General features: G+C 36.2%; 1 protein-coding gene across 16 annotated transcripts in view; it reads left to right on the forward strand.

The window, feature by feature from the left end:
* PPHLN1 (periphilin 1) overlaps positions 1-27,239 on the forward strand; it is a 130,301-nt gene that overhangs the window by 21,277 nt on the left and 81,785 nt on the right. For 8 of the 16 annotated variants that reach the window (XM_005611088.3, XM_070271261.1, XM_070271259.1 and 5 more), the window contains 2 exons: positions 3,821-3,985; positions 6,336-6,397. In XM_005611088.3, the coding sequence (XP_005611145.1) occupies positions 3,821-3,985; positions 6,336-6,397 (227 nt within the window). The remainder of the gene's footprint in view (positions 1-3,820; positions 3,986-6,335; positions 6,398-27,239) is intronic. The other 8 variants (XM_014740961.3, XM_070271266.1, XM_070271264.1 and 5 more) reach the window with 1 other exon arrangement.

Genomic DNA, 27,239 nt, shown 5'->3' on the forward strand with positions numbered 1-27,239 from the left:
ATCCAAGCGGCAGTTATCAACTCACGGTCAATCTGTTTTGTCTATGCCTCCACCACTTCTTCCCTCTCAGATTATTTTGAAGTAAATCCATGATACCATTTTCAAATGCAAGTAAATATTTCATTGTGTGTCTCTAAAAGATAAGGATGCTTAAGGGCAGGGGGCTTATATATTAAAATTTTTTAATTTTAAGTAAGATTTTTTTGTATTATAATGAGTGCAAAGTATATTTTAATGACAGTGGCATATAAGTGATTTTAAAGAAACATAGTATTCCTCACAATTTGTGCCCAGCTAATAATGAGACTAAACAGTGTGGAAATTTTGACACAGATTTTTATATATATTGAATCAAACAAAACCATCAGACTTGGTGCTTTTAGTTACTAAAACGAAAGCATTTCTCATAGCAGGTAGTTACATTAAATTTAAACTTATAGCAAATTAAGAAATAATTGCTGGGGCCAGCCTGGTGGCATGGTGGTTAAGTTAGAGTGCTCTGCTTCGGTGGCCCAGGGTTTGATGGTTTGGATCCCGGGTGCAGACCTATGCACTGCTTATCAAGCCATGCTGTGGCAGGCGTCCCACATATAAAATAGAGGAAGGGGCACAGATGTTAGCTCAGGGCCAATCTTCCTCAGCAAAAAGAGGAGGATTTGGGATAGATGTTAGCTCAGGGCTGATCTTCGTCAAAAGAAAAAAAAAATAATTCCTTATTTTGTAACAAAACACAATCACCATTTCAGATTTTAAAATTGCAAAACTAATTTAATATGTATCTTAATCTGATCAGATTTTCATTAGCACAAGCAAACTGTGAACAATCCTTATTTCAGAAACTCAGAGGGCCTTGGGGTAGGAATTGTTTCACCCCTAAGATAATGACAAATATGGAAGTCTAAATTTCATAGAATTAGAACGTTTCGAAAAAGTATTTAAGTTTATATGCAAGTCTTTGCTTTCTACATCCTGCCGGAGTAGATAAATGATTAATTAAAATAGGCTTTTTATTTTGTATGAGCTACATAGACTTTTTATTTTTGGACTGATTGACCATACCATTAACACTAACTTTGGAGGAGCAAATCTGATAGATTCTACATGTAATTTTGGAAATTCTAGTAATATCCACAGAAAATTGATATGTGGCATAATTATGCAACAATTATATTGAATTGGTCTACTCTGATCTGTTTAATTAATAGGGATGTTGTAGATTTTTTCATAATGAACAGAAGTGGTGAAAATTTATTTCATTGAGGTAAATTGAGATTTTATGTCCAAACTCAAGATTTGAAATATCTGCATTTTAAATAATAGAAATGTTTCAATTCCATTGAGTTCTTTTTTAAAATAATTGAAAATGATCCTGTTATCTTAAAAACTTTTAAAGATATTTTTTATGTCATAATTTTTATTTCTTGTTTGTATGTAATGGTGCCATTGTTTTCTAAGATATTTCTAAAATGAAGGTTCCAAACCTATCAATACCTGAAGGCTTGTGTACTTCTGTTAGCATTTAGATAGGAAAATTACATGCTTATAGCTCTATGTATGATTTGTACAAGAATTTCAAATAGTGGTGGTATTTCCATTCAGGTCTGGCATTACAGGTAATATAAAATAGTGTTTGAACTTTCTTAATAATATAAGCTTTTGAAAGAAAAATTTGGAAATCTGTGCCTCTCATCATGGATTTTATTGGAAAGAAAAAGAAACCCTTGAATGATATATCTGAATAAAATATGAACTCTCTTTGAAAACACAGTCTTGCTTTGTCAGAGACTCCTGTAGTAATCTTCATTTCCTTAAATCTTTTCATATAGCTAGGGAATTTTCTTTAAGATTAGATGCCTACATAGCAGAGATGGTATATTGTACTTATATTTGAACATTTTCTCAAAACATGTAGAAAATGTCAATTTGATCTTCATTGCTAGATAATAGAGCTATCATTAGGAGTTTTTTCTTTGCTGATTAACGACTTTGGAATGATTTTTTTCACTTATTTGAAAACAGTTTGTAAAAACAGTTTGTTAAATATATAAATGTGATTTGAGTTTTGCTTCTTTGGAAGTTTTACCATATATATTTTACAATTCTGAAATAACTTCTAGTAATTGGGGGAGTTGAACAAAGGAAGAGGCTGCTTGGTAAAGTCATAAGCACTCTATTCATTGAAGTGTTTAGACACGCATACTCCCCCACCATCCCTCCAAATAAGCACGTGCAAACAAACATGGATATTGTGGAATGGAATTTTATGGTTGCTTGGAATTGGAGAAATCAGTGATTCTAACTGTATGAGTGACAAATTTTGAATAAGAAAATGCTGTAAATTGTAATGTTGCTAATGCCAAATTTTTTAGATGCTCAATATTTCCTTAGATTTAATGGAAATCTCCATGAAAGATAACATTTACAAGAAAGGGTCAATAAATTCATTTGTGCACCACATTTTATGTAAACATACAGAATAAATCTTGCAATTTAATGTCTAGCATACTAAAGAAGGGAACTACTTTATGTCCCCAAGGAAAAAAAATTAGGTTGATCATTTTAGCTCTCAAATATTTATGAACTGTTGATTTTGTTTTTTCCCAGCACACTGACAAATTTCCTACCTTTTGGGAAATTTGAATAGGATATTGTAATTTAATAACTGAATAGTTGTAGTTATTAATGCAAAGAAGTAATTTAAGGAAATAGACGCTATTTTCCCTTAGACTTGCAAAAGTAGTAATCAGAATAGCAAACGTTTTTGAGCACTTCATGTGCGCTGCTACGCTAAATGCTTTACAATGTTTTTTATTTAGTCATCACAACAATCCCAGGAGGTAGGTATTAGTCTCAGTCTCGTTTTACAGATAATGAAAGTGAGACTTAAAGTAACCAGCACTGAATGTGGGGCTTTATGTTTTGGTTTTTCATTTTGTCAAATTAGTTAACTCATATTGATCATGTCTGTCTTATACTTTGAGAGCTTTCTAATTTCTTTCACATATATCTCGTCTGAGACTGGATAGTAAGACATACCATGAATGCTCAAGACAAGATTAATTATAGATCCGTGTTCTGTAGCTCTCTAGTTCTTACTCGTGGTAATCATTTTTGTCAGTTATTTCCCGACAGCCACTAACCTAAGACATGTGTTCTTCTCCATCTGTCCAATTTCCCAACCCCTACAGAAAATCCAGTTAGTTGCTAAATCTTTAAGACACTAACAACATATTACTTTGAAAATTAGTTGAAATTTTGTATCAGATTTTATTTTGCTTCCAAAACCGTGAAGTCAAAAGCTCTCCTCTCTCCAGTGCTGCTGGAGAAATAGCAAAATGTTTCCTTTCAGTCTTTCTAGCTCAATGTTACCTCTGTTTACTGTTGATTGTGTGTAAAAACCTCGTATTTCTTCTGAAGAGTATACTTCAAACACAGTAGGCTAAAGATGTGTGCTATCTTAAATGGTTTTATTTTGAAAATTCCTAGGCAATTAGGGATTAGAGCTACTGTAGCATTCTTTCTGCATTTTTTTATCAAAACAATAATATTGTATCTTTTCTTTTGCTTATGATTGGTTTTTCTCATCGCTGCATGTTATTTTAAACACCTGGCTTTCTTCATTAAACAGTTTTATTTCCTTTGATCCATGTGAAGAACTTACTATTAGTTATGTTCATGTTATTTCATTAATGCGTTTTTGTTTCTTTATACATTTACCCTAATTTGATTAAGGATAAGAACTCCTGTGCTTTTAAAAAACCTTTCCAAAACCAAATAGAGAAATTAGTGATTTTTATATATTTCTTTTTGTCTGTTTTAGGATGGCTACCATAGAGTAGTTAATATTGTGCCAAAGAAACCACCACTACTAGACAGACCTGGTGAAGGAAGCTACAATAGATATTACAGTCATGTTGATTACCGAGACTATGACGAGGGCCGCAGTTTTTCTCATGATCGAAGAAGTGGTCCACCTCACAGAGGAGTATGTAAATTTCCCCCATGTACTAATTGTTATTTTTTATAAGTTTAAAAATCATGTAATTTTTGAAGTTTATGTGACTGGCCATGGAGGCAGTTGAATAAACACTTCCTGCTTGATGCTCTGTTGAATTGCCTGCTGGAGCTGTCAAATGGGAACTGGTAGTCAAGAATCCTGGGGTGCTGGGCGAAGTGGGTAAACACTCTGGATAGCTCTTTCTACATGACATTAATTCCAACTAGCCTGCTTTTCTATCCCCTCAGTTGGCAAGGATTTGCAGAACCAGATAAAGGTAATCTGTTTATTGCCTTTGTACTCAATGAGTGATGAGCAGGTGGTTACCCTCTCTTACTGGATGTGCCCACTTATAATTACTTTGATTATTTTCGTCATGATGGAATGCTGTGGGTGAGGTTGGGTTAAAGTTCTTGAGACTCAGTCTCATTTTTGTTATAGATATTATTAAAGTCTACTTACTAACTCAGATTAGAAAGCACTCAAAACATTGCCTGTACTATAACTTTTTAAATGTTAGCTGCTATTGTTACTATTACTACTATTATATTTTTTGTTTCTCTTGGTCATCTTTAGTAATCTAGAAGTATGTATTTATTGTAGTATTTAGTATTGTATTTATTATTGTAGTAATCTGTCATTGAACTTGATTGAAACTATTCCTTGTTGCAATTCCTTTGACCTAGGTTGCATGTTTACAACATTCCTCTACTGGACTGTTTTCCTACATTTTCTTTTTTCCCCTTCCCTACTATATAATATTATAATTAACAGTACATATTCAAACATTGTTTATCATGAAATTTGACCTCACATTGGCTGTTGGAATTAGTTTCCATACTTTACACTTGAAGAAATGGAGGTAAGGTGGTTTACAAGGGTGGGTATGTATAGGAGTCCATTTCTCTTACTACTACATCATAGTGATCCTTGACAATTCTACAGTGGTAATGAGACCATTCAGTCTTTTCTTGTGCTTGTTTTTAAAGTTTGGAATGTTACAGCTTCCTTACTACTCATAGAATTGATTGTTTTTTTCAGTTTTTAAATGTCACACTGTTCCTTTAGGAAGAGGGATTTGATGTTGAAAAGTAAACATTATGCATTATCTCTACTCTAGAAATACTGGATTTTGCCATTGGGACTGTTCTTCCACATAGTCTCAGGAAGAAACAATTTGTTTCTTACTTAAGTATAAAGTTGTGATCCCTATTATGAAAACCCTGTGGCCATTTAGTGTAGATAGGGAATTTTGGATTCATTGGACCAGTTTGTGTGAATCTTCATGAACATAATTTTTTTCTAAAACCATGTAGCATAGTAGTGCTTCAACAATAATTTTTTCTATTATGTTACAAATTATGTGTGTTCATACTTTATACATTTTCTATTTAAATTCTCTTCAAACAAACAATCCCAGTTGAGATGCTTAGGATTCTCATGACACTGATTCTTATCTAGAGTTCAGTCTTATAAAGCAAACTACTTGATCCAATATTTTATTAAAGCTGTTGAGTTTTTTCTTTTGTTTGTTTATATTTAATGTTGAGAAGGAAATGATAAATACATTTACTTATGTAAGAGTAGGGTATGTGATGCTAAAGAGGAGGATGAAGATAGAATTCATTTTAGCTGAATCAGTGTTTCTGACTAATTCACATGTTATATTGTTCTATGTATAATTTTAGAGTAATTGGATGTAGATTACTATGTGGTTCTTTTTTATCCACCTTTTCAAATATATCTCTTTCAGAGGACAGATTGTGCTTTGTTTGATTAAATTTAGTGCCACGTCTTGCTCTAATATAACTTGTTAATAAGTGATGGTTTCTTATTGTTTCCAATGTTTTTAATGGAAAGTAAGATGAGGAAAGAAAGCTGGACCAAGATAAGTGGTGTAAAGGAGTAAATTCATTGAGTTTGTCTGGAAATTGGTGAGAGAACTTGACAAAAGGAAGAATAAAAATGAAAGGTCAAGAAATGTATGCTTGATTAAATGTGAACTGAGCCTTTGTCCTGGAGCAGCCCGTAGCTGTTGTGGTGGTGTGTATGTCTTCGGGAGTAAGGCTGTCAGGGCCGACTCAAGAAATACTTTAGGCCCTTTCACAGAGCTAAGTGGTAGCACAGGATCCCACTCAATAAATTAGTTGTTGGAATGGATGACTTGGTGTATCTTTTTGTCTTTTTTATGCCTTTGAAGCTCAGAGAAATTTAGAAAGGTGCTTTTGCCCTCATATTATTTTGGTCTCAGAGACTAGTTTCCAGTAGTAGTGTTAGATACATCCTCCTTGAGCAAAATGATATAAACAAATATCTAAGTAACTTTTTTATTTTACAGGATGAATCTGGCTATAGGTGGACAAGAGATGATCATTCTGCAGGCCGACAGCCTGAATACAGGTAAAAAAATAAAAATAGTAACATAACTACTTTGATACTTGACTAACTGAGCTGTCTGCTTTTGAAATCTAACCTCAAGGCACATAGATGCAATATGTTTTATTAGGATTAAAATTTTGGAAACGACAAGCATTATATTCTTTTTGTGACTATGCAATATGACAGTAGCCCTAATAGCTAGTGTTCTGTGTCTATTGGCATTTTGTAATTGGTAATAAAAATATATATTTAAAATATTTGAACTCAATATATTCTTATCAAATTAATTATTATTCTTAATGTGTTGTATGGATTATAAGGTATATATTTGCTTAATTAGAAGGCAAGTCATGTATTTTAGAATATTTGAATCATTACAAAATGTCTCCTATTATAAGGCATTTTCTCAGTTGCTTTGTTTTGATCAGTAAAGTTCTGTTGGGAAAACACATTTTGAAAGGACCTCAATCATGCTTTGGTTACTTATAGAGGCATCTGATAGAATAGTTGGAAAAAAAAAAGATGGACAGATTTAACCAGATTGATAGTTTTTTTTTTTTAAATGGATTCACAGTAATAGTGTTGGAAGTTATAAAAGAAGTCTTTTCAACATCTCTTACAAACTGTCAGAGAATAACCCATAGAAAAATGAAAGAAGTCAACTGCCACAACTCCCTAGGTGCCAAAAGTAGACCTCATGATTCAATGGATCATAGTAAGGCAGTTTGTAACTCACAGCACAGCAGTCAGCAGGGGCATCAGTGTGGTGGTGACAGTTCCCTCTCCCCAAGTCCCACAGGGAAATGTGACAGGCAGAGATGATGGCTGTACATAGAGTGGGATGCAGTGCTGCCGAGGAACCAGAGTCAAGAGCTTGGTACCTTTTGTAGCAAGCAGGAAGCAAGTCAATCCTTCTTTCCCTGGGAAGGAGCAATCACACAGTAGTTATGCTGTGGTTACCTTGGCCTATTGAATTGTCTGTGTGTCCAGCTACAGAAACTGTTCAGTATTGGTGGATGGTTAGGTGTTGCACTTTGGCATACGTGGCGGGGATGTGCAGGGACATTCAGAACTCATGGCAGACTGTCTCTCCCAAAAGAAGCAATAGAGAGTAGATGCTGAAAAATACTTTGATAAACTTTAATTACTGTGTTAAAGTTAACACAGTAATCATAAAAACTTTTAACCAGGTAGGAATGGAAGAGAATTTCCTTCATATGATAAATGCACATTTGCTGTACTGATGGTAAATTTAGAAGCATTTGCTTTAAAATCAGAACAAAGCAATGATGCCTGCTATCACTGCTTCTGTTCATCGTGGTAATGGAGGTCTCAGCCCCCACAGTAAGAAAAATAAAGTTATAAGGGTTAGAATGAAAGAAACAAGACTATTTATAGATGGTATAATTATGTTTGCAGAAAACTCAAGAGTCTATAGACTATTAGAACTATTAGGAAATTAGCAAAGTTCAATATGATATAAATAACTATTAGCATAAATTAGAAAACGTAATTTAAAAATATTTACCATAGCATAAAAACTATAAGGAATAGTAGGAATAAATCTAACAAAAGTGTGTAAGACCTACATAGGTGAAATTATATGTCATTTCTAAAGAGCATCTAAAAAGACCTGAATAAAAAGAGCAACATATATGTGACATCCCTGGCTGAGAAGAGACAGTATCATACCAGTTCTCCTTAAATTCAGGTATGAATTCAATCTGGTTCCAGTCTAAATTCCAGGATTTTTTTCCATGGAAGTTGGCAAGCTGATTCTAAAATTAATGTGAAGAAGTAAAGGGCCAGTTGGCAAAAATAGTCTTGAAAAAGCTGCAAAGACTCAAAATACTATATATCAAAACTTATAAAGCTGTAGTAATGTAAACAGTAAACCTGAATAGAGAGTCTAGAAACAAACCTAGACATATCCAGGAGTTTGAGATATACCAACAGTGGCATTACAAATCAAATGGAGAAAGAATGAACTTTTCAATAAATAGTGCCGGGACAAACAGCCATCCATTTGAAAAAACGTGACATAGGAAGCCTGATGTGTCAAAATAAACATCTGGTATAATAAAGACCTAAATATGAAAGGCAAAATTATTATTTTTTTAAAAAGAACTTTTTTTGATTAGATTAGCTAATGGTTTATATTCCCTCAAAGTAATAGTTCTTAGGTTTTAGTTCTACTGTTTTCAATTTTTAAGTGATGGTTTCTGTTTTTATCTTTATTCTTTCTCTGTCTTTTAGCATTTTATTTTTTCTTGTATGTGTATAATTTTACATAAATAAAATAAAAAATAAGACTCCCTAGTTCCCACAGCCATATTAACAGCTTTGTATATGTTCTACTGTATTTTTCTCTATTTGCATAAGCAGTTGGGGTGTTTGATTGTTGTTAATGAGATCATGTTATATATATTTTTCTGTAAGTTGGTTTTCTCATTCAGTGGCTTGTGGAAATCCCTTCAAGTATGGACTTAACTCTAATCTGAATCTTTTTAATTGCCAAGTAATATTCCATGATGTGGATATACCAAATAATTTAGCTGTTCACTTATTGATGAATATTCACTCTGTTTCCAGTACAAAACAGTGCCACAATAAGTCCGAGTACTTAATGTCTTTATGAAACAGTACTTTAGTTTCTATGGAACAGATTGCCAAAAGTTAAATTTCTGGGTCAAATGGCCTATGTATTTTAAATTTTAATAGATGTTTTCAGTTTGCCTTCTAAAAGCCTATAACGCTTATGTTTCCATTTAAAAAAATCTAACATTTTAATTTGGATTCTTAGTTTATTTTTCTTTCCATCTTATTTATTAACATAACTAGGATTTTGAAATTTCCTTTAAGCATTGCTATAACTATATCCCATACATTCTGATATATAGCAATTTTATACTGGTTCTGACATAGTATATTCTAGTTATTCTGTGATCATAGAATGTTTGTTGTACTCTTATTCTGCTGTTTGAAATTCATTTATCATTAATGGTTCATTAGTTCATCAGTATTAGTATTTTTAAGTGTACTATGGTCATTAAAAGAAGTTATATTCTTTGTTTTCAGAGTATAGAGTTCATTCTGTATAGTATATTCATTCATTTGATAAATATTTATTGTGTGTCTGGTATATATCAGGTACTCTTCTAGCCTCTGGGGATAAAAAACTCCTACTCTCGTGAAGCCTACATTTGAGTATGGATTATAGGTAGTAAGCAGATAAAAAACTGAACAGATAAGTTTTGTAATAAAAATAACACAGGGCAGTGGAGTGGAAAGTGCTTCTACTTTTACACCCTCCTGCTTTCCTGCACCTTCACCACAAGTGTGGGTGTCTGTAGTAACATTGCAGGTTTTATGCTGTCACAAAATCTATAGCTTTTGCTGGCTGGATCTTTCTGGATCTCTAAGCTGTTCCCTGTCAGGTGGGTTCCTTGAAGAGTTCCTATCTGAAAGACTTTGTGAATAGGAAATAGCTGTTGTTTTAGGGGAAAAAATCACTACGTTGTAAACCATGCAAAGAGTAATTGTCTATATTGGTAAGAGAATAAAGTTCTGAGCAATTAGGAAAACCATGCTAGTTAGTATTTTTGTTTTTGTCAGTGGGCTGTATTTAGTAATTCTTTGTATTGTGGAAAGAAAACATTAGAACATTTAAAACATTTTATTTGAAACAATTTTTAAATTTATAGAAGTTGGAAGAATAATTCAAAGAACTCCTGTAACCTTTCACCAGAGACCCCATTAATGTCTCCAACAAGGTCCCAGTAATGGACTTTATAGCAAAAAGTTCTCATCTGAGCTCATGGGTCATATTTTTGTAGGCTTCTTTAATCTGAGAGAATTCCTCAGTCTTTCCTTGAGTTTGATGGCTCACTGTTTTGGACAAGATGAATACAGGGCAGATATTTTGTAGAATGTTTCTTGATCCAGGCTTGTCTAATATTTCTTCATGATTAGATTCAGGTTATGCACTTTTGCTCGGGCAACCCCTGAAGTGATGCTGTATTCTTTTTATTGCATCCTGTTAGGTTATACATCTTGTTGGTTTGTCTCCTTATTGGTGGTGTTAACTTTTATCACTTCATTAAGATGGGGTCTGCAAAATTTCTTCACTATGAAGTTAGCCTCCTCTCCTGAAATTAGTGTTTTGTGGGGAGATGCTTTGCAACTATATGATTCTGCCAGTCTTCATCCCACCCTCACCCACTAAGTTTTAGCAACCACTCTTGTTTCTTGCCTGAATTAGTTATTAATATCATTTTTAATGGATAATTTTATAATTAGAATGTTCTTTCTACGTTTATTATGTAGGCATTCTGTTGTGAGGAAGAACTTTTTCTTCTGTCCATCACCCCCTTTAAGAAAAAAAACCAGAACTTTGTTTATATCGCTGTGGACTCATGGATTCCTATTTTATTCCATTGCTATCATTATTTTGATGTCCACATTTGACCAGCGAGAGTCCCTTCAAGTTAGCTTCTGAATTTTTTAAAAGAATTTTTGTTGTGGCAGAGTATATGTAACATAAAATATGTCATTTTAATCATTTTTTATAATTGTTTTTTTTAAGATTGGCACCTGACCTAACATCTGTTGCCAGTCTTCTTTTCTTTTTCTTCTTCTCCCTGAAGCCCCCTAGTACATAGTTGTATATTCTAGTTGTAGGTCCTTCTGGCTCTGTTGTGTGGGACCCCATCTCAGCATGGCTTGATGAGCGGTGCTAGGTCTGCCCAGGATCCAAACTGGTGAAACCTCGGGATGCTGAGGTGGAGTGTGTGAACTTAACCACTGAGCCATGGGGCCAGCCCCTAACTGTTTTTAAAAAAATTTTTTTAAATGAGTTCATAATAGTTTACATCAATGTGAAATTTCAGTTGTACGTTATTTCTTGATCACCACATAAGTGCTCTCCTTCACCCCCTGTACCCCAGCTCCTAACCATTTTTAAGTGAACAATTCACTGGCATTACATTCACAATGTTGTACAACCATCACCACTATTTCTAAAACTTTTTTTCATCACCCCAAACAGAAATTCTGTACCTGTTAAACATTAATTCCTCATTCCCCCTTACCCCCAGCTCCTAGCAACCACCATTTTACTTTCTGTCCTTATGTACTTGCCTATTCTAGATATTTCATATAAGTGGAATCATACAATATTTGTCCTTTTGTGTCTGGCTTCTTTCACTTAGCATGTTTTCAAGGTTAATTCATGTTGTAGCATACAGCAGAACTTCATGCCTTTTATTGCGTGAATAATATTCCGTTGTATGTGTATTACCACATTTTGTTTATCCATTCATCCTCTGATGGAATTTGGGTTGTTTCCATCTTTTGACTATTGTGAATAATGCTGTAATGAACACTGGCATGTAAGTATCTGTTTTGAATCCTTGTTTTCAGTTCTTTTGAGTGCATACCTTAGAGCGGCATTGCTGATTCATATAGTAATTCTATGTTTAGCTTTTTGAGGAACCACCACTATTTTCCATAGTGACTGCACCATTTTACATTCCCACAAGCAATATACAAGGGTTTTGGTTTCTCCACATCCTCCCCAACATTTACTATATTCCTATTATAATTATTTTTAATGCCATCCTGGTAAGTTGAAGTGGTATCTTATTGTGGATTTGGTTTGCTTTTCCCTAATGACTAGTGATGAGCAACATTTCATTTGCTTGTTGGCCATGTGTATACCTTTGGAGAAATGTCTATTCAGTTATTTTGCCTTTTTTTAAATTGGGTTGTTTGTCTTTTTGTTGTTGAGTTTTTTTTTTTTTAAAGATTTTAATTTTCCTTTTTCTCCCCAAAGCCCCCCGGTACATAGTTGTATATTTTTAGTTGTGGGTCCTTCTAGTTGTGGCATGTGGGATGCCACCTCAGTATGGCTTGATGAGTAGTGCCATATCCACCCCCAGGATCCGAACCAGCGAAACCCTGGGCCGCTGAAGTGGAGCACGAACTTAACCACTTGGCCACGGGGCCGGACCCCTGTTGTTGAGTTTTAGGAGTTCTTCATATATTCTGGATATTAAATCCTTATCAGATATATGATTTGGAAATATTTTCTCCCATTCTAAGGTTGTCTTTTCACTTTATTGATAATATCTTTTGGTATACAAAATTTTAAATTTTGATGAAGTCCACTTTACCTGTATTTTCTCCTCTTTCTAATACTTTTGTCATATCTGAGAATCCGTTGCCAAATCAGAGACTTCTATGTTGTTTTGACTTGTCTATATCATTCCTGGATCACTTCCTTACTTTCTGATGCAAAATATTCCAGGTTATTCTTATCCTGTGTCAGCCTCAGCCTTAATCAGCGATTTCTCTAAGGAGCACAGGTTCTCTTTAGTGGAGAGTGGTTTTTTTTTCAATTGAGTTAATTGATAGGTTACAATCTTGTGAAATTTCAATTGTACATTAATGTTTGTCAGTCATGTTGTAGGTGCACCACTTGACCCTTTGTGCCCACCCCCCACCCCACCTTTCCCCTGGTATCCACTAAACTGTTCTTGGTCCATAGTTTTAAATTCCTCATATGAGTGGAATCATACACAGATTATCTTTCTCTCGCTGGCTTATTTCACTTAACATAATTCTCTCGAGGTCCATCCATGTTATTGCAAATGGAATGATTTTGTTCTGTTTTGCAGCTGAGTAGTATTCCATTGTATATATGTACCACATCTTCTTTATCCATTCGTCTGTTGATGGGCACTTAGGTTGCTTCCACGTCTTGGCTATTGTAAACAGTGCTGCAATAAACATTGGGGTGCACAGGACTTTTGGGATTGCTGACTTCAGGCTCTTTGGATAAATACCCAGTAGTGGGATGGCTGGATCGTATGGTAGTTCTATTTTTAGTTTTTTGAGGAATCTCCATACTGTTTTCCATAGTGGCTGCACCAGTTTGCATTCCCACCAGCAGTGTATGAGGGTTCCTTTTTCTCCGCAACCTCTCCAACATTTGTTGCTATTAGTTTTAGATATTTTTGTCATTCTAACGGGTGTAAGGTGATATCTTAGTGTAGTTTTGATTTGCGTTTCCCTGATGATCAGCGATGATGAGCATCTTTTCATGTGCCTATTGGCCATCAGTATATCTTCTTTGGAGAAATGTCTGTTCATGTCTCCAGCCCATTTTTTGATTGGGTTGTTTGATGTTTTGTGGTTGAGTTGCGAGAGTTCTTTATATATTATGGATATTAAGCCTTTGTCAGATATATGACTTGCAAATATTTTTTCCCAGTTAGTGGGTTGTTTTTTTGTTTCAATCCTGTTTTCATTTGCCTTGAAGAAGCTCTTTAATCTGATGAAGTACCATTTGTTTATTCTTTCTATTGTTTCCCTTCTCTGAGAAGACATGGTGTCCGAAAAGATCCTTTTAATACTGATGTCAAAGAGTGTACTGCCTACGTTTTCTTCCAGAAGCCTTATGGTTTCAGGTCTCACCTTTAGGTCTTTAATCCATTTTGAGTTTATTTTGGTGAATGGTGAAAAAGAATGGTCAATTTTCATTCTCTTACATGTGGCTTTCCAGTTTTCCCAGCACCATTTGTTGAAAAGACTTTCTTTTCTCCATTGTATGCCCTCGGCTCCTTTGTCAAAGATAAGCTGTCCATAGATGTGTGGTTTTATTTCTGGGCTTTCAATTCTGTTCCATTGATCTGTGCACCTGTTTTTGTACCAGTACCATGCTGTTTTGATTACTGTAGCTTTGTAGTATGTTTTGAAGTCAGGGATTGTGATGCCTCCCGTTTTGTTCTTTTTTCTCAGGATTGCTTTAGAAATTCGGGATCTTTTGTTGCCCCATATGAATTTTAGGATTCTGTTCTAATTCTGTAAAGAATGTCATTGGGATTCTGATTGGGATGGCGTTGAATCTGTAGATTGCTTTAGGTAGAATGGACATTTTAACTATGTTTATTCTTCCAATCCATGTACATGGGATGTCTTTCCATCTCCTTATGTCGTCATCCAATTCTCTCAGAAAGGCCTTGTAATTTTCATTATATAGGTCCTTCACTTCCTTAGTTAAATTTACCCCAAGGTATTTTATTCTTTTTGTTGCGATTGTGAATGGTATTGTATTCTTGAGTTCTTTTTCTGTTGGTTCATTACTGGAGTATAGAAATGCTATTGATTTATGCAAATTGATTTTATACCCTCCAACTTTGCTATAGTTGTTGATTACTTCTAAGAGTTTTCCAATGGATTCTTTGGGGTTTTCTATATATAAGATCATGTCGTCTGCAAACAGCGAGAGTTTCACTTCTTCCCTCCCTATTTGGATTCCTTTTATTCCTTTTTCTTGCCTGATTGCTCTGGCCAGGACCTCCAGTACTATGTTAAATAAGAGTGGTGATAGAGGGCATCCTTGTCTCGTTCCTGTTTTCAGGGGGATGGGGTTCAGTTTTTGCCCATTGAGTATGATGTTGGCTATGGGTTTGTCATATATGGCCTTTATTATGTTGAGGTAGTTTCCTTCTATGCCCATTTTGTTCAGAGTTTTTATCATAAATGGCTGTTGGATCTTGTCAAATGCCTTCTCTGCATCTATTGAGATGATCATGTGGTTTTTATTCCTCAGTTTGTTGATGTGGTGTATCACGTTGATTGATTTGTGGATGTTGAACCATCCCTGTGTCCCTGGTATGAATCCCACCTGATCCTGATGTATGATTCTTTTGATGAATTGCTGAATTCTGGTTGCCAAAATTTTGTTTAGAATTTTTGCATCTGTGTTCATCAGTGATATTGGCCTGTAGTTCTCTTTTTTCGTGGTGTCCTTGTCAGGTTTTGGTATCAGTGTGATGTTGGCCTCATAGAATGTGTTAGGAAGTGTTCCATCTTCCCTAAGTTTTTGGAATAGCTTGAAAAGGATAGGTATTAAATCCTCTCTGAAAGTTTGGTAGAATTCCCCAGGAAAGCCATCTGGTCCTGGGGTTTTATTCTTTGGGATGTTTTTGATTGCTATTTCAATCTCTTTCCTTGTGATTGGTCTGTTCAAATTGTCTGCCTCTTCTTGAGTGAGCTTTGGGAGATTGTAGGAGTCCAAGAATTTATCCATTTCCTCTAGGTTATCCATTCTGTTGGCATATAGTTTTTTGTAGTATTCTCTTATAATCTGTTGTATTTCTGCAGAGTCTGTTGTTATTTCTCCTCGCTCATTTCTGATTTTGTTTATTTGAGCTTTCTCCCTTTTTTTCTTTGTAAGTCTGGCTAGTGGTTTGCCAATTTTATTTATCTTCTCAAAAAACCAGCTCTTTGTCTCATTGATCCTTTTACGGCCTTTTTCGTTTCAATAGTATTTATTTGTGCTCTGATTTTTATTATTTCTCTCCTTCTTCTGAATTTGGGCTTCATTTGTTCTTTTTTCTCTAGTTCAGTTAGGTGTGCTTTAAGGTTAGTAATTTGGGATTTTTCTTGTTTGTTAAGATGTGCCTGTATTGCGATGAATTTTCCTCTTAATACAGCCTTTGCTGTATCCCATATGAGTTGGTATGGCATGCTATCATTTTCATTTGTTTCCAGGTATTTTTTTATTTCTTCTTTAATTTCTTCAATGATCCATTGCTTGTTCAATAGTGTGTTGTTTAGCCTCCACATCTTTGTGCCTTTCTCAGCTTTTTTCTTGTAATTAATTTCTAGCCTTATAGCACTATGATCTGAGAAGATGCTTGTTATTATTTCAATTTTTTTAAATTTGTAGAGGCTTGCCTTGTTTCCCAACATATGGTCTATCCTAGAGAATGTTCCATGTGCACTTGAGAAGAATGTGTATTCAGCTCCTTCAGGGTGGAGTGATCTATATATGTCTATTAAGTCCAATTGTTTTAGTTTTTCATTCAGCTCCACTGTTTCCTTGTTGATTTTCTGTCTGGATGATCTGTCCATTGATGTGAGTGGGGTGTTGAGGTCCCCTACTATTATTGTGTTGTTTTTAACATCTTCCTTTAGGTCTGTTAATAGTTGCTTTATGAATCTTGGTGCTCCTGTGTTGGGTGCATAGATATTTATAAGTGTTATTTCTTCTTGATGAAGTGTCCCTTTGATCATTATATATTGTCCCTCTGTGTCTCTCTTTACCTGTCTTATTTTGAAATCCACTCGGTCTGATATGAGAATTGCAACACCTGCCTTTTTTTCCTTGCTATTTGCTTGAAGTATTGTCCTCCACCCCTTCACCCTGAGTCTGTGTTTGTCCTTGGGGCTGAGGTGTGTTTCCTGGAGGGAACAAATTGTTGGATCTTGTTGTTTAATCCATTTTGCCACTCTGTGTCTTTTTATTGGAGAGTTCAATCCGTTCACATTGAGAGTGATTATTGATGCATGTGGACTTAATGCTGTCAATCTGTCGCTCATTATCTTGTTTTCCTGTGTTTCTTTTCCTGTGTGCTTTAGACTACCCATTTAATACTGCAATTTCTTATGCTGGGTTTCTTAGATTTTTCCTTATCTATGATTTGTGACTCTGTTCTGTACTTTATTTTAGTGTCTACCTTGAAGTTTGTATTTAGAATCTCGTGTATAATATAGTCTATTCTCTGGTGGTCTCTTACTTACTCGACCAATACTGATTTAGACCCTTTGCTCTTCCCCTCCTAAATAATTATTTTCATTTTTTATTCCAACTCGTCTTATTAATTTGTAGTTAGAGTGCTAAGATCATCCTTGTTTTGGTAGTTTCCTTATTTTTACCCTAATGCTATAGTTGAATATTTGCTATCCTGTTCTGGTTCTATCCATCGGTCTCCCTAGTCTGTGGATTGTGTCCCCTTTCTCCCTTTTTCCTTTTTTCAAGTATGAGAGCCTTCTTGAGGATTTCTTGTAATGGAGGGCTTTTAGTTACAAATTCCCTTAACTTTTGTTTGTCTGGAAAAGATTTAATTTCTCCCTCATATCTGAAGGAAATTCTTGCTGGATAGAGTATTCTTGGCTGAAGGTTTTTATCCTTTAAAGCTTTGAATATATCACTCCATTCTCTCCTAGCTTGTAGGGTTGCTGTAGAGAAATCCACTGACAGTCTGATAGGGGCTCCTTTATAGGTTATTCTCTTTTTTTTCTTACTTCCCTGAGTATTCTTTCCTTATCATTCCTATTTGCCAACTTTACTATTATGTGCCTTGCGGTGGGTCTTTTTACATTGACAAATCTAGGAGATCTAAAACCCTCCCCTACACACATTTCTCCGTTGATCCCTAGATTTGGGAAGTTCTCTTCAATAATTTTGTTAAGCACACTTTCTGCTCCATTTTCCTTTTCCATATTCTCGGGAATTCCGATCATCCTTATGTTCTTACTCCTCATTGAATCCATTATCTCTCTGAGATTTTCCTCATTTTTTTTAATTCTTAGTTTTCTTTCTTCCTCTGTCTGGCGCCATTCAGCCTGTCTGTCCTCGATTATGCTGATTTTCTCCTCTATGTTGTCTACATGGGCATTCAGGGAATCCGTATTCTGTTTTATCTGGTCCATTGTGTTTTTCATCTCAAGTAATTCTGTTTGATTCTTCTTTATGATTTCAATCTCTTTTGTGAAGTAACTCCAGAACTCAGCTTGTTTCTCTATCTTTCTCTCTACCTCATTGAGTTTTTTGATTATAGCTGCTCTTAATTCATTATCACTTAGTTTACCTAATTCCAGGTCCTCAGGACTTAATTCTGTGTTTTTATTGTTTTCCTTCTGGTCTGGGGCTTTTATAAATTGCTGGATGGTAGAGGAGCGGTTTTTTCTCATGGTGGTAGAATTCAGTTGCAGTTACAGCCTGTCGCCACTAGATGGGGGTCGAGAGCAGCGTGTTAGCTCTCCGCCTTGGGGCAAGATGGCTGCGCCCACTGGCTTTGTTGGGGGGGAGGGGCTGTTACTCACACGCGCTGGTCTGGGTTCAGATCAGTTCTGTTCTCTGGTCTCCCAAGGCCCTTGATTTATAGGGTCCCCGAGGACAGAAGCTTTCCCCCCGTCAGTGGGTCTCCACTGAATCAGCTGCAGGAGTCCTGGATGATCCCCCACTCGCGCGGCCCCTCCCCCACTCCTTCCCGATCCACGCCGCAGCGATCGCAGACTCTAGGGGAGGGAGCGATGTTCTCTCCTACCGTTCCAGCGCCTCTGAAGGTGTAAAGCTAGGTTTATGATCTCCACCTTCTTGGTATTGTAGGTCTCTAACGAGCTGGCATTATGTTTATTCTCTGAAATTCACTTCTTCCAATCTTTTGTTGTTGTATTTTGGAGGGGAGAGAATCCTGGGTCAGCTCCCTGCCATTTTGCTCCGCCCACTCCTGGAGAGTGGTTTTTTGAAACCAAGATATGGACAGTAGGCGTGCATACACGCACATGGACACTTTTATATCTGTATTTATTTTTATACAATATTTATCTAGATTGAAGACCATGAGTTCATGGCAGTGTCCTGTCCTCTTTTCCATATTTATGCCTCTCTTTTCTGTCAGTGAGAAACCTGGCTCCCAGTTTTTGGAAGAGACAGTTCTCCATGGGTCTCTTGCACGGCTACACATCTTACCAAGCTATGCCAAGAACCTAAGGCCCTGATCGCTTTTTATCCATGCTTTTTTGCAGAGTTGAATTTATAGTGGGCAGTCTTGAAGAATAAGGTAATGTCCCCCTCTGTGACAAATAGGCTTGCTTATTGCTTGGTGTAAAAATTGTGAGTTCCTCAAGTTCAGTGTGCCTCAGTTGTGAACCAAACCTGCTAGTCATATATCACATCATCCCTGTGGGACTTGGGACTAGGGGGAACTGATGCAAACAGGCCAATGCTTATAATGCTTGCTCTGCTGAAGGTAATAAAGTCCTTTGTCTCTGATGTAGGAGTCTTGTGTCTTCTGCCAGTGTCTGTGAGACAGTAACAGTCTTATTAGTTTGTAAGTAGGGTAAAATCTGATCCCAGACCTGAAACCAGTATTCTCAATAGGTTTGCTCACATTTCTCTATGTAGTTAATCTTCTGACCCCATGAGCCTTCTTTCTCACTCTCTAAAGCACCTTCTTTTTGCAGCTTGCCATCACTTGCTGCTACCGGGCTGCCTTGCTTTCACACTATCTTCCACAGATCTATTACTGGCCATGGAAGTTTCTGTTTATAATTTATCTAATCTTTTTCACTTTCTGTTTTATGTGTTTCATATTGTGGCACCTTATGTACTTTATAAATCCAGCATACATATATTAGTGGTTCATATTCAAATATGTTTCACTAATAGGAGTGTGGAATCATTGGAAGCAACTGGATGAAATAACAGCTAACAGAGGAAAAGAGAATGTATCAAGTTTTCTGTCATCCTCCGATAAACCACCCCCAACCCCCGCTCTGAAAGTTATCACTTTGTTATTTAATAGAGCCACATTACCTGATAATTTATCTGCATTTCCAGTGTATCATCACCAACTCATTTTGGTTCTGTATTTACACAGTAATTATATTATCTATTTGTTCAAAACACAATTATAGATGAAATTCAGAATATATTAGGATTTATTTCATTTTGTATTCAAGGAATATGTCATACTTTCCCAAGGGTTATTGATTCAGACAGAATGAGGTTGTTTTTAATAGGATCATTTTTTCCCTCTGTAGTTATGAGATCTTGGAATAAACCTTAGGATGGAACTGATATAAAGTATTAAATAATATTTTAAAAGATGGAACAAGAGTGTCACCAAATGACCAGTATACTTTATTTTTAAATGCTGGAATTTTTCTGTATTTACATGTGGAAAATTTTGATTAAGTAGGTCAGTATTTTCATACTTGTGGATATTTTGGAAAAAAGTAGATTTAATTTTTAATTTTATTATAGCAACTTTATCTTCTTAGCTGACATAGAATTTGACAGAGAAAATAGTATAAAACATCTTTGGTTTAGTTCAGTGGTACAAATGTTTATTGAGTGTTTACTATGTGTTGGGTATTGTGCTTTTATCACCAGCTTACAATCTAATGAGTGAAATGAAGATACACAAATAGGTAATATAATATGATACATGCTTAAGTTGCATAAAAGTACCATATGGAGACAAATAAAGAAGCACTTATCCTGTCCTGGGGTTTTGTTCAAGATTTCCTGCAGGAGCTGGTAATGTGAACAGAACTTGAAGGAAAAATTAGAGTTAACCAGAAGAAGAGGATGGGGAATGTGTTCTTACACAGGGAAGAGCATGAGCAAAGCTGCATGATGTGTAGAGGTATTAATAGATGATTATGTATGAGCTAGGGAATTGTGGATTAGACTATAACTAAGAAGTCTTGAGTTTTATTCTGTTAGCATCGGGGAGCTATTTTAACCTGGTAGGGAGAAAAGGGTTAAGGTAACCCAATCAGATTGTAGTTTACTTCATCTTCAGTGTAGAGGATGACTTTTAAAGATCGCACTGGAGATAGAACAAGAACTTATGACAGTCTGAATTGGAGGAGTTGGTGTCGGGAGAACAAGTGTTAAATTTGATAAATGCTTAGGAGGTAAAAAATCAGTAAGATGTGATTGTTAGATGTGGGAATAAGGAAGAAGGAAATATCTAGATTTTTAGTTTTAGTTTACCGTATGTATAACAACACCCTTATCTGAGATTGGGAATATAGGAGGAATGGATTCAAGGGAGGAGCTGCATTCAAAATTGAGATTGTCCAAGAAGAAGATGTAATTGCACAAGATCAGTGGACTAAGGTCAGAACTCTAGGCAACACTTTTATTGCAGGGGTAGAAAATAAAACTTTTAAAACAATATTAGGGGTTACCAATGTCTAATGCAACTGAGTAGTCTAGTAATATAAAGATTCAAATATCTCTTGGGTTTGGCTGTGTTAGGATGAATGAAAATGAGGAGATAGATTCAACCTGGTTGTATAACTTTTTAAAAAATACTTAATTGAGAAGGAAAGTGGGGAACGTTGTGAGCTGGAGAAGGATACTGGTTAAAGGGAGATCACCTAAAACCTTTTTTTTTTTTAAGGCGATCAGTGACTTGAGCATATTCGTAGGTAGAAAGGAAAGAAAGAGATTGAAGATACGAGGCAGAAAAGGGATAACTGGAAGGAAGGTCAATGAGGACCAGGATGAAGACTATTGATTGAAGGGGTAATTTTTAACAGCAGGGAAAAATCATATACCAAGAAAGAAAGGATGAAAGTAGCATGGGGCAGATGAAGGCAAATTGGGGGAAAGGAGAGCTGGGCTGGCAGTTGAGGTAGTCTATGGCTGATGACTGCCATGTTTTTCAGGTAGTGAAGTAACTCATTAAGAGAAAGATTTGGTGCTAGGTTAGAGGACTTTGAGGGAATTATCAAGATGTGGAATAGTTGCTGACTGAATGGGAGATTGCACTCACCAATGATAAGTAAAAATATTACTAGTGGGATTGAAGGTACAGTGGAAGTTAGAGACTGTGACTCCGTAGTGGGTCCAATCTGTAGGCGTATGTAATTTCTCTCTAGGATATGGCACTGTAACTATATCGGTGAAGAATCACAGATTTTGGAATTAATTCAGCATTGGGTTGGCTAACACAGTGTGTCAGAATTGCCAGAACAGAAAGTTGTTGGTATTCATAGAGTGGTTCAAATACTGTAGTTTGGCTGAAAGGGCAATAAGTGAGGCCAGGATGGTGTTCATGGATTGCTAGGAAATATAGGAGACTTACAGGTATCCATGAATCAGAGGTAGAGTTATTGTAGGAGTGAGAAAACTGAAGGATGAGACATTGTGATAAGATTGCAGTGTTGGATTCTGATGAAGAGCACCTCTGGGTAATGAGAGGCAAGGTTTAGGATTTAAGTGTGTGGCTAAAGTATTGTGAAGAGGTAGGTGGTGGCCAGGGAAGGGCTACAGTATTGCACAGATGATCCACATGAATTTTGAAAGTCATCCATGATGTGGGTGGGATGTGTTACAGGGCGGACTGTGTGTCATTGGGTTAAAGGCCTTTTGAAATGTGGGAAAGTTACCAGATGGTTGGTAATATGGGCCAAAGGGAGTTACAGTGGGATGGCCTGAACTTAAATAAGGAGTTTGTTGGGCTCTTTGCCCTTTTCTTAGAGGATGAAGGATTTGGAAGATAATCCTATGCTGCATATTCCTCAGACCTTGAGGCAGAGTCATCAGTGAGTGTGCCCTTCTACTCAAGAGTGTGAAGGGAGGTGGTATTTGTGTTCAAATACCAGGTTTTAGTTAAAGGAAGAAGTTGGAAGGATTGGTTTATAAAGAGGCTGAGGATGTGAAAATATTTACAAGACCAACTGAAATTACTATATCTTGTTTCTTAAGTACACAAATACAGTTACTGAGTGTAAAGTACATGTAATACTTACAGGTAAGCACTTAACATATTTGTCACTGTGTGGTGATAATGCTCTTATGTATTAGTGGAAATAACTCATGTCCCTACAGTGGCCGATCAGGGAATGTTGAATGAGTCCTGAGGGTCAGAAGGTCAGATTGGAGCAGCTGTTACTTGGTACCAGCTGCTCTTTCCCATTTGGGAATATAAAGCCTGGTGTGGCCTGCTTCAAAAGAAGTCAGAAACTGCTACAACTAAAAGGACCCACAGCTAGGATACACAACTATGTACTGGGGGGGATTTGGGGAGAAAAAGCAGGGAAAAAAAGGAAAAAGAAGATTGGCAACAGTTGTTAGCTCAGGTGCCAATCTTTAAAAGAAAAAAAAAAAGTCAGAAATCTAGATTTTTTAAATGTTAAATCTCTTGATTTTTCAATGTTCACAACTAATTAGAACCAGAATTTGCAGTCTGTAGAGTAGGGCAACAATCTGGGACTCTGAAATGAAGAGCATATAGTAGTAGCTTGGGTAATACAGAATACAGTGGTTCTCAACCCTGGCTGCATTCTGAATTAGGTGGAAAACTTTTTAAAGAAAAATACCAATTCCTGGTCCTTACATTTGGAGATCTGATTTAATTGGTCTTGGGTGGAGCCCGGGCATCAGTATTTTTTAAAAGCTCATCAGATAGTCTAGTGTGAAGCTAGACTTGAGAACCCTTGGTTTAATAGGTAGTATGGAATGACAACAGTCCAGAAACCACAGGATTGTGTTAATGATGACTTCTTGGCACTTTCTCTCGTTTATGGTAACTTCATCTAGCTGTATCATTGGCAGCAGTTGTTCCCTTTGTTTATGTTTCTAAAACTTGTGTTCATAAGAATCACTTAGGGGGCCGGCCCGGTGGCACAGCAGTTAAGTGCACACGTTCTGCTTCGGCAGCCTGGGGTTCACCGGTTCGGATCCTGGGTGCTTGGCAAGCCATGCCGTGGTAGGCGTCCCACATATAAAGTAGAGGAAGATGGGCGCGGATGTTAGCTCAGGGCCAGGCTTCCTCAGCAAAAAAGAGGAGGACTGGCAGTAGTTAGCTCAGGGAAAAAGAATCACTTAGAAGCTCGTTAAAAATGGTTTCCAGGCTTCAGCCCAAGAGATTCTGATTCAGTAAGTAGAGGCTTGGGATCTGTATTTTTCACAAGCCCCCTGGATGATTGTGATGCAGAGGGTCTGGAGATTGAAGTTTGAGAAACACTGACCTATACTGTGTGCTGCTGCTAACAGATAAATTGGTATCTTTTCCGAGCTCGATGTTTCTACATCCAGCTGCTTGTTAGACACTTCACTTGAGAATCCCAGACTTTCCATCGAAATGAAATGCTTCGTTCGTGAAAAGACTTCTACCTCTTCTCCACACATCATAGGCACATAGGTGGACTACATTTCCCAGCCTTCCTTCCAGCTAGATGTGGCCACGTAACTAATTTATCTCCAGTGTAACGTGAATAGGAGTTCTACTTCTACTTGTATTCTTCGACACACATTTACCTTTTCCCATGTTGCAGGGTGGGCTCTGGAATGGAATGACAGCAGACGTATGACCTTGGAAACCACCTGTTGAAATAGCAGAGTGGTCAGCCTGGGTTCTTGGATGATTGCCTGGAGCACAGTCTCTCACCCTGGAGTGCCTGCCCTAGACCGTTTCATGGTAGTTAGATAGACATCTTTTGTGTAATGATTCAGTATTCAGTTTTTTGATATTTTTATTATATCAATTTAGGCATGTCTTGCCTCTAACAATAGGCACTGTTTTAGCTGTTAGAGATCAAACTGTGAGTAACACAAATAAGTTCTATATTCTAAGCTGGAAGATCTCTTAGTCCATATTGCATGCCTAGAATACTTTTAATGCTAAAGATGTGGTTTTGTGGAAAGAGCTCTGGACTTGGTCACCAGACTCAAGTTAGCTTTACTAGTTACCAAACTGCTTTCTCAAAATGATTCCTGAAATCTTAGTACCTTCTTGAAGTTTCCTGTTGACTGGAAATGAAGTAGCCAGTATTTTGTGTGGAATATTTGTGCATGTTGGATATGGGAAGGAAAGAAAAATGAGGTCCTGAATAAGAAGTTAAATGTTTTCTTTCTTCCTTTCTTCTCTTCCCTTATATCCTTACCTGCTACTTTTTTATTGAATTTTACTCTTAACCAGTAAACATATATCTGCTGAAACTGAGGGGTCTATCACACCTTGTCTGATTTTACTGGTGTGAGGGGCTGCAGTTATCTTGGGAATGTGTATTAACAGGGGAGAATCCTGAGCTTCATAAATCTGCTTTTGAAGCCAGCATCCAAGATGATTTTATGTAGGACCACACTGAGAAAGAGTCCCTTATAAGGCATTAGTTCCTCCCATCTTCCATTCTGTAGATGACTTTGCCTCCTGTATATGCCCTGCATTATCGCTGCCCTGAATCAGGGCTGAAATGTTTGTAATACGGCCAAAGATGCTGTCCTGACTCTCAAGTTATGTACTTTTTTGATAATAAAAAGCATCAGTTGAGTTAAATATGTGGGGGTCTTTTTTTTGAGGCTTCATAGTAAGCATTGTAGTTGTACCGTTATTTATATTTCTTCAACAGTTCTTTTTTTAATTTTTTTTCCTTTTTTTTTAAGGTGGTAATTGCCATATAGCATTATATATTAGTTTCAGGTGTACAACATAGTGATTTGATATTTGTATATATTGCAAAATGATCACCACAGTAAGTCTAGTTAACAGCAACTTGCATTTCTTTTTTTAATTCTGTTTTTATTATTTTTTATTGAGATAACGTTGGTTTAAAAGACTTTAATTTGCTGTATAATTCATTGTATTGAACCCATTATATCATATATATTGATATCATTTTCATCATAGCTAGAAACTTTATAATTTGAAGGCTTTTGGTGTAAGTTTTCTTTACGTGGTTAATAGAATTTTGTCTTACTTGCAGTGCAAAGTTTGTACCCTGTGATTTATGGAATGGCGTTAAGAACGTGCCCAAGTTTCCAGTGTCCTGTTGCTCTGTTCAGCATGCTTCAGGGTCACTGTTACAACAAACAAAAAAACAAAGTTCTTTCTTAAAATCAGGATCATACTTGCACAAAGAAAATTATACTAGTTGATGTTGATTTTTATAGCTAGTCAGGAGTGTGGGGATAACACATTTTAAAAGAAAAATTGTACGAATACAGTTGTGATCTTTCTATCAATCAGATGATTTTTCCCTTTTGATTTTTTTTTGATAATCTAATGATAATCTATAGAGACTTCATGTTTTGCATTTTGGGTACTCAATGACAGTTGTGTATGTGGCTTTGTTTTAGTTTGTATGCTTCTTCAAGAAACAGTTCTGTGTTTAAGAATGTCTAGTTTAAGCTTATTTTATTTAGAAAAACAGAAACCTCTGAGTATTTCACACAGGGGGTTAGAGTCATTAGCAATCTAGGGTCACCTTAAGGAATTTAGGTCATATGAAGCCAGGCTAGTCTATTTCTTCTTCCCCCTGCTTTTATTGTGTAGCCATTTGGGATCTCAACCCTACTTCCTTGGTAAGATCTGGACTTTATTTTTATATCCTAATCCTATGAGGCTATCAGGATTGTTTGTTTTTCATCCTCTCAGCTACTGCTTCTGAAATTGGCACATATATAAAGGAAAAGGTGGCCCAGAAAAGAAAGGCCCAGGGGCCAGCCCTGTGTCCCAGTGGTTAAGTTCCCCACTCCACTTCAGCAGCCCAGGGTTTCACTGATTCAGATCCTGGGCGTAGACATGGTGCTGCTTATCAGGCCGTGCTGAGGCGGTGTCCTACAGGGCACAACCGGAGGCACTCACAACTACAATATACAGCTATGTACTTGGGGGCTTTGGGGAGAAGAATAAGGAAAAAAAAAAAAAAAAAGAAGATTGGCAACAGATGTTAGCTCAGGTGCCAATCTTTGGAAAAAACAAAACAAAAAGACAGACCCAGTTCTCTGGGCTTCCTACTTCTCTTATTGGTTCCATAGTTCTTCACTACATTCTTAGCTCTTTGATGACTCTGAGCAGATTGCTAAAAAAATTTTTTTTGCTCAGTGGTTCTAGATTTCTTTTAGCAGTCAACTTAAAATTTAGTTCCCCATTTTTGGCTGTAGTAGCAAAAGTTGAGATGAACCTTGAGGTAATGGTGTCTTTGGCTTGAACTCTAGGCAATATAAATATTTTTTAAATTATACGTCAAAAATTTTATTAGTAGAAAATGTCTATTAAATATATAGTATAGAGTTAAAACCATGAATATAATGCACAGAAATACAATCTGTTAAAGTAAGGGCTTTAACAGAAGCCTAAAGACTAAGTTTTTCTATTAATTATTTTGTGTTTATTTATTTTAGTCATTTTATAGCATTTAGTTGCGTAGATATATGTAGCAGGCACCCAAGATTTAAGAAAAACTATGAGAGAAAAAAACTTTAAATTTTATCTTTTATTATAAAGGATTATTTTTTTTTTTTTTTTTTTTTTTTTTTTTTTATTAA

The sequence above is a fragment of the Equus caballus genome, chromosome 6, assembly GCF_041296265.1.
Source record: "Equus caballus isolate H_3958 breed thoroughbred chromosome 6, TB-T2T, whole genome shotgun sequence".
Lineage (NCBI taxonomy): Eukaryota > Metazoa > Chordata > Mammalia > Perissodactyla > Equidae > Equus > Equus caballus.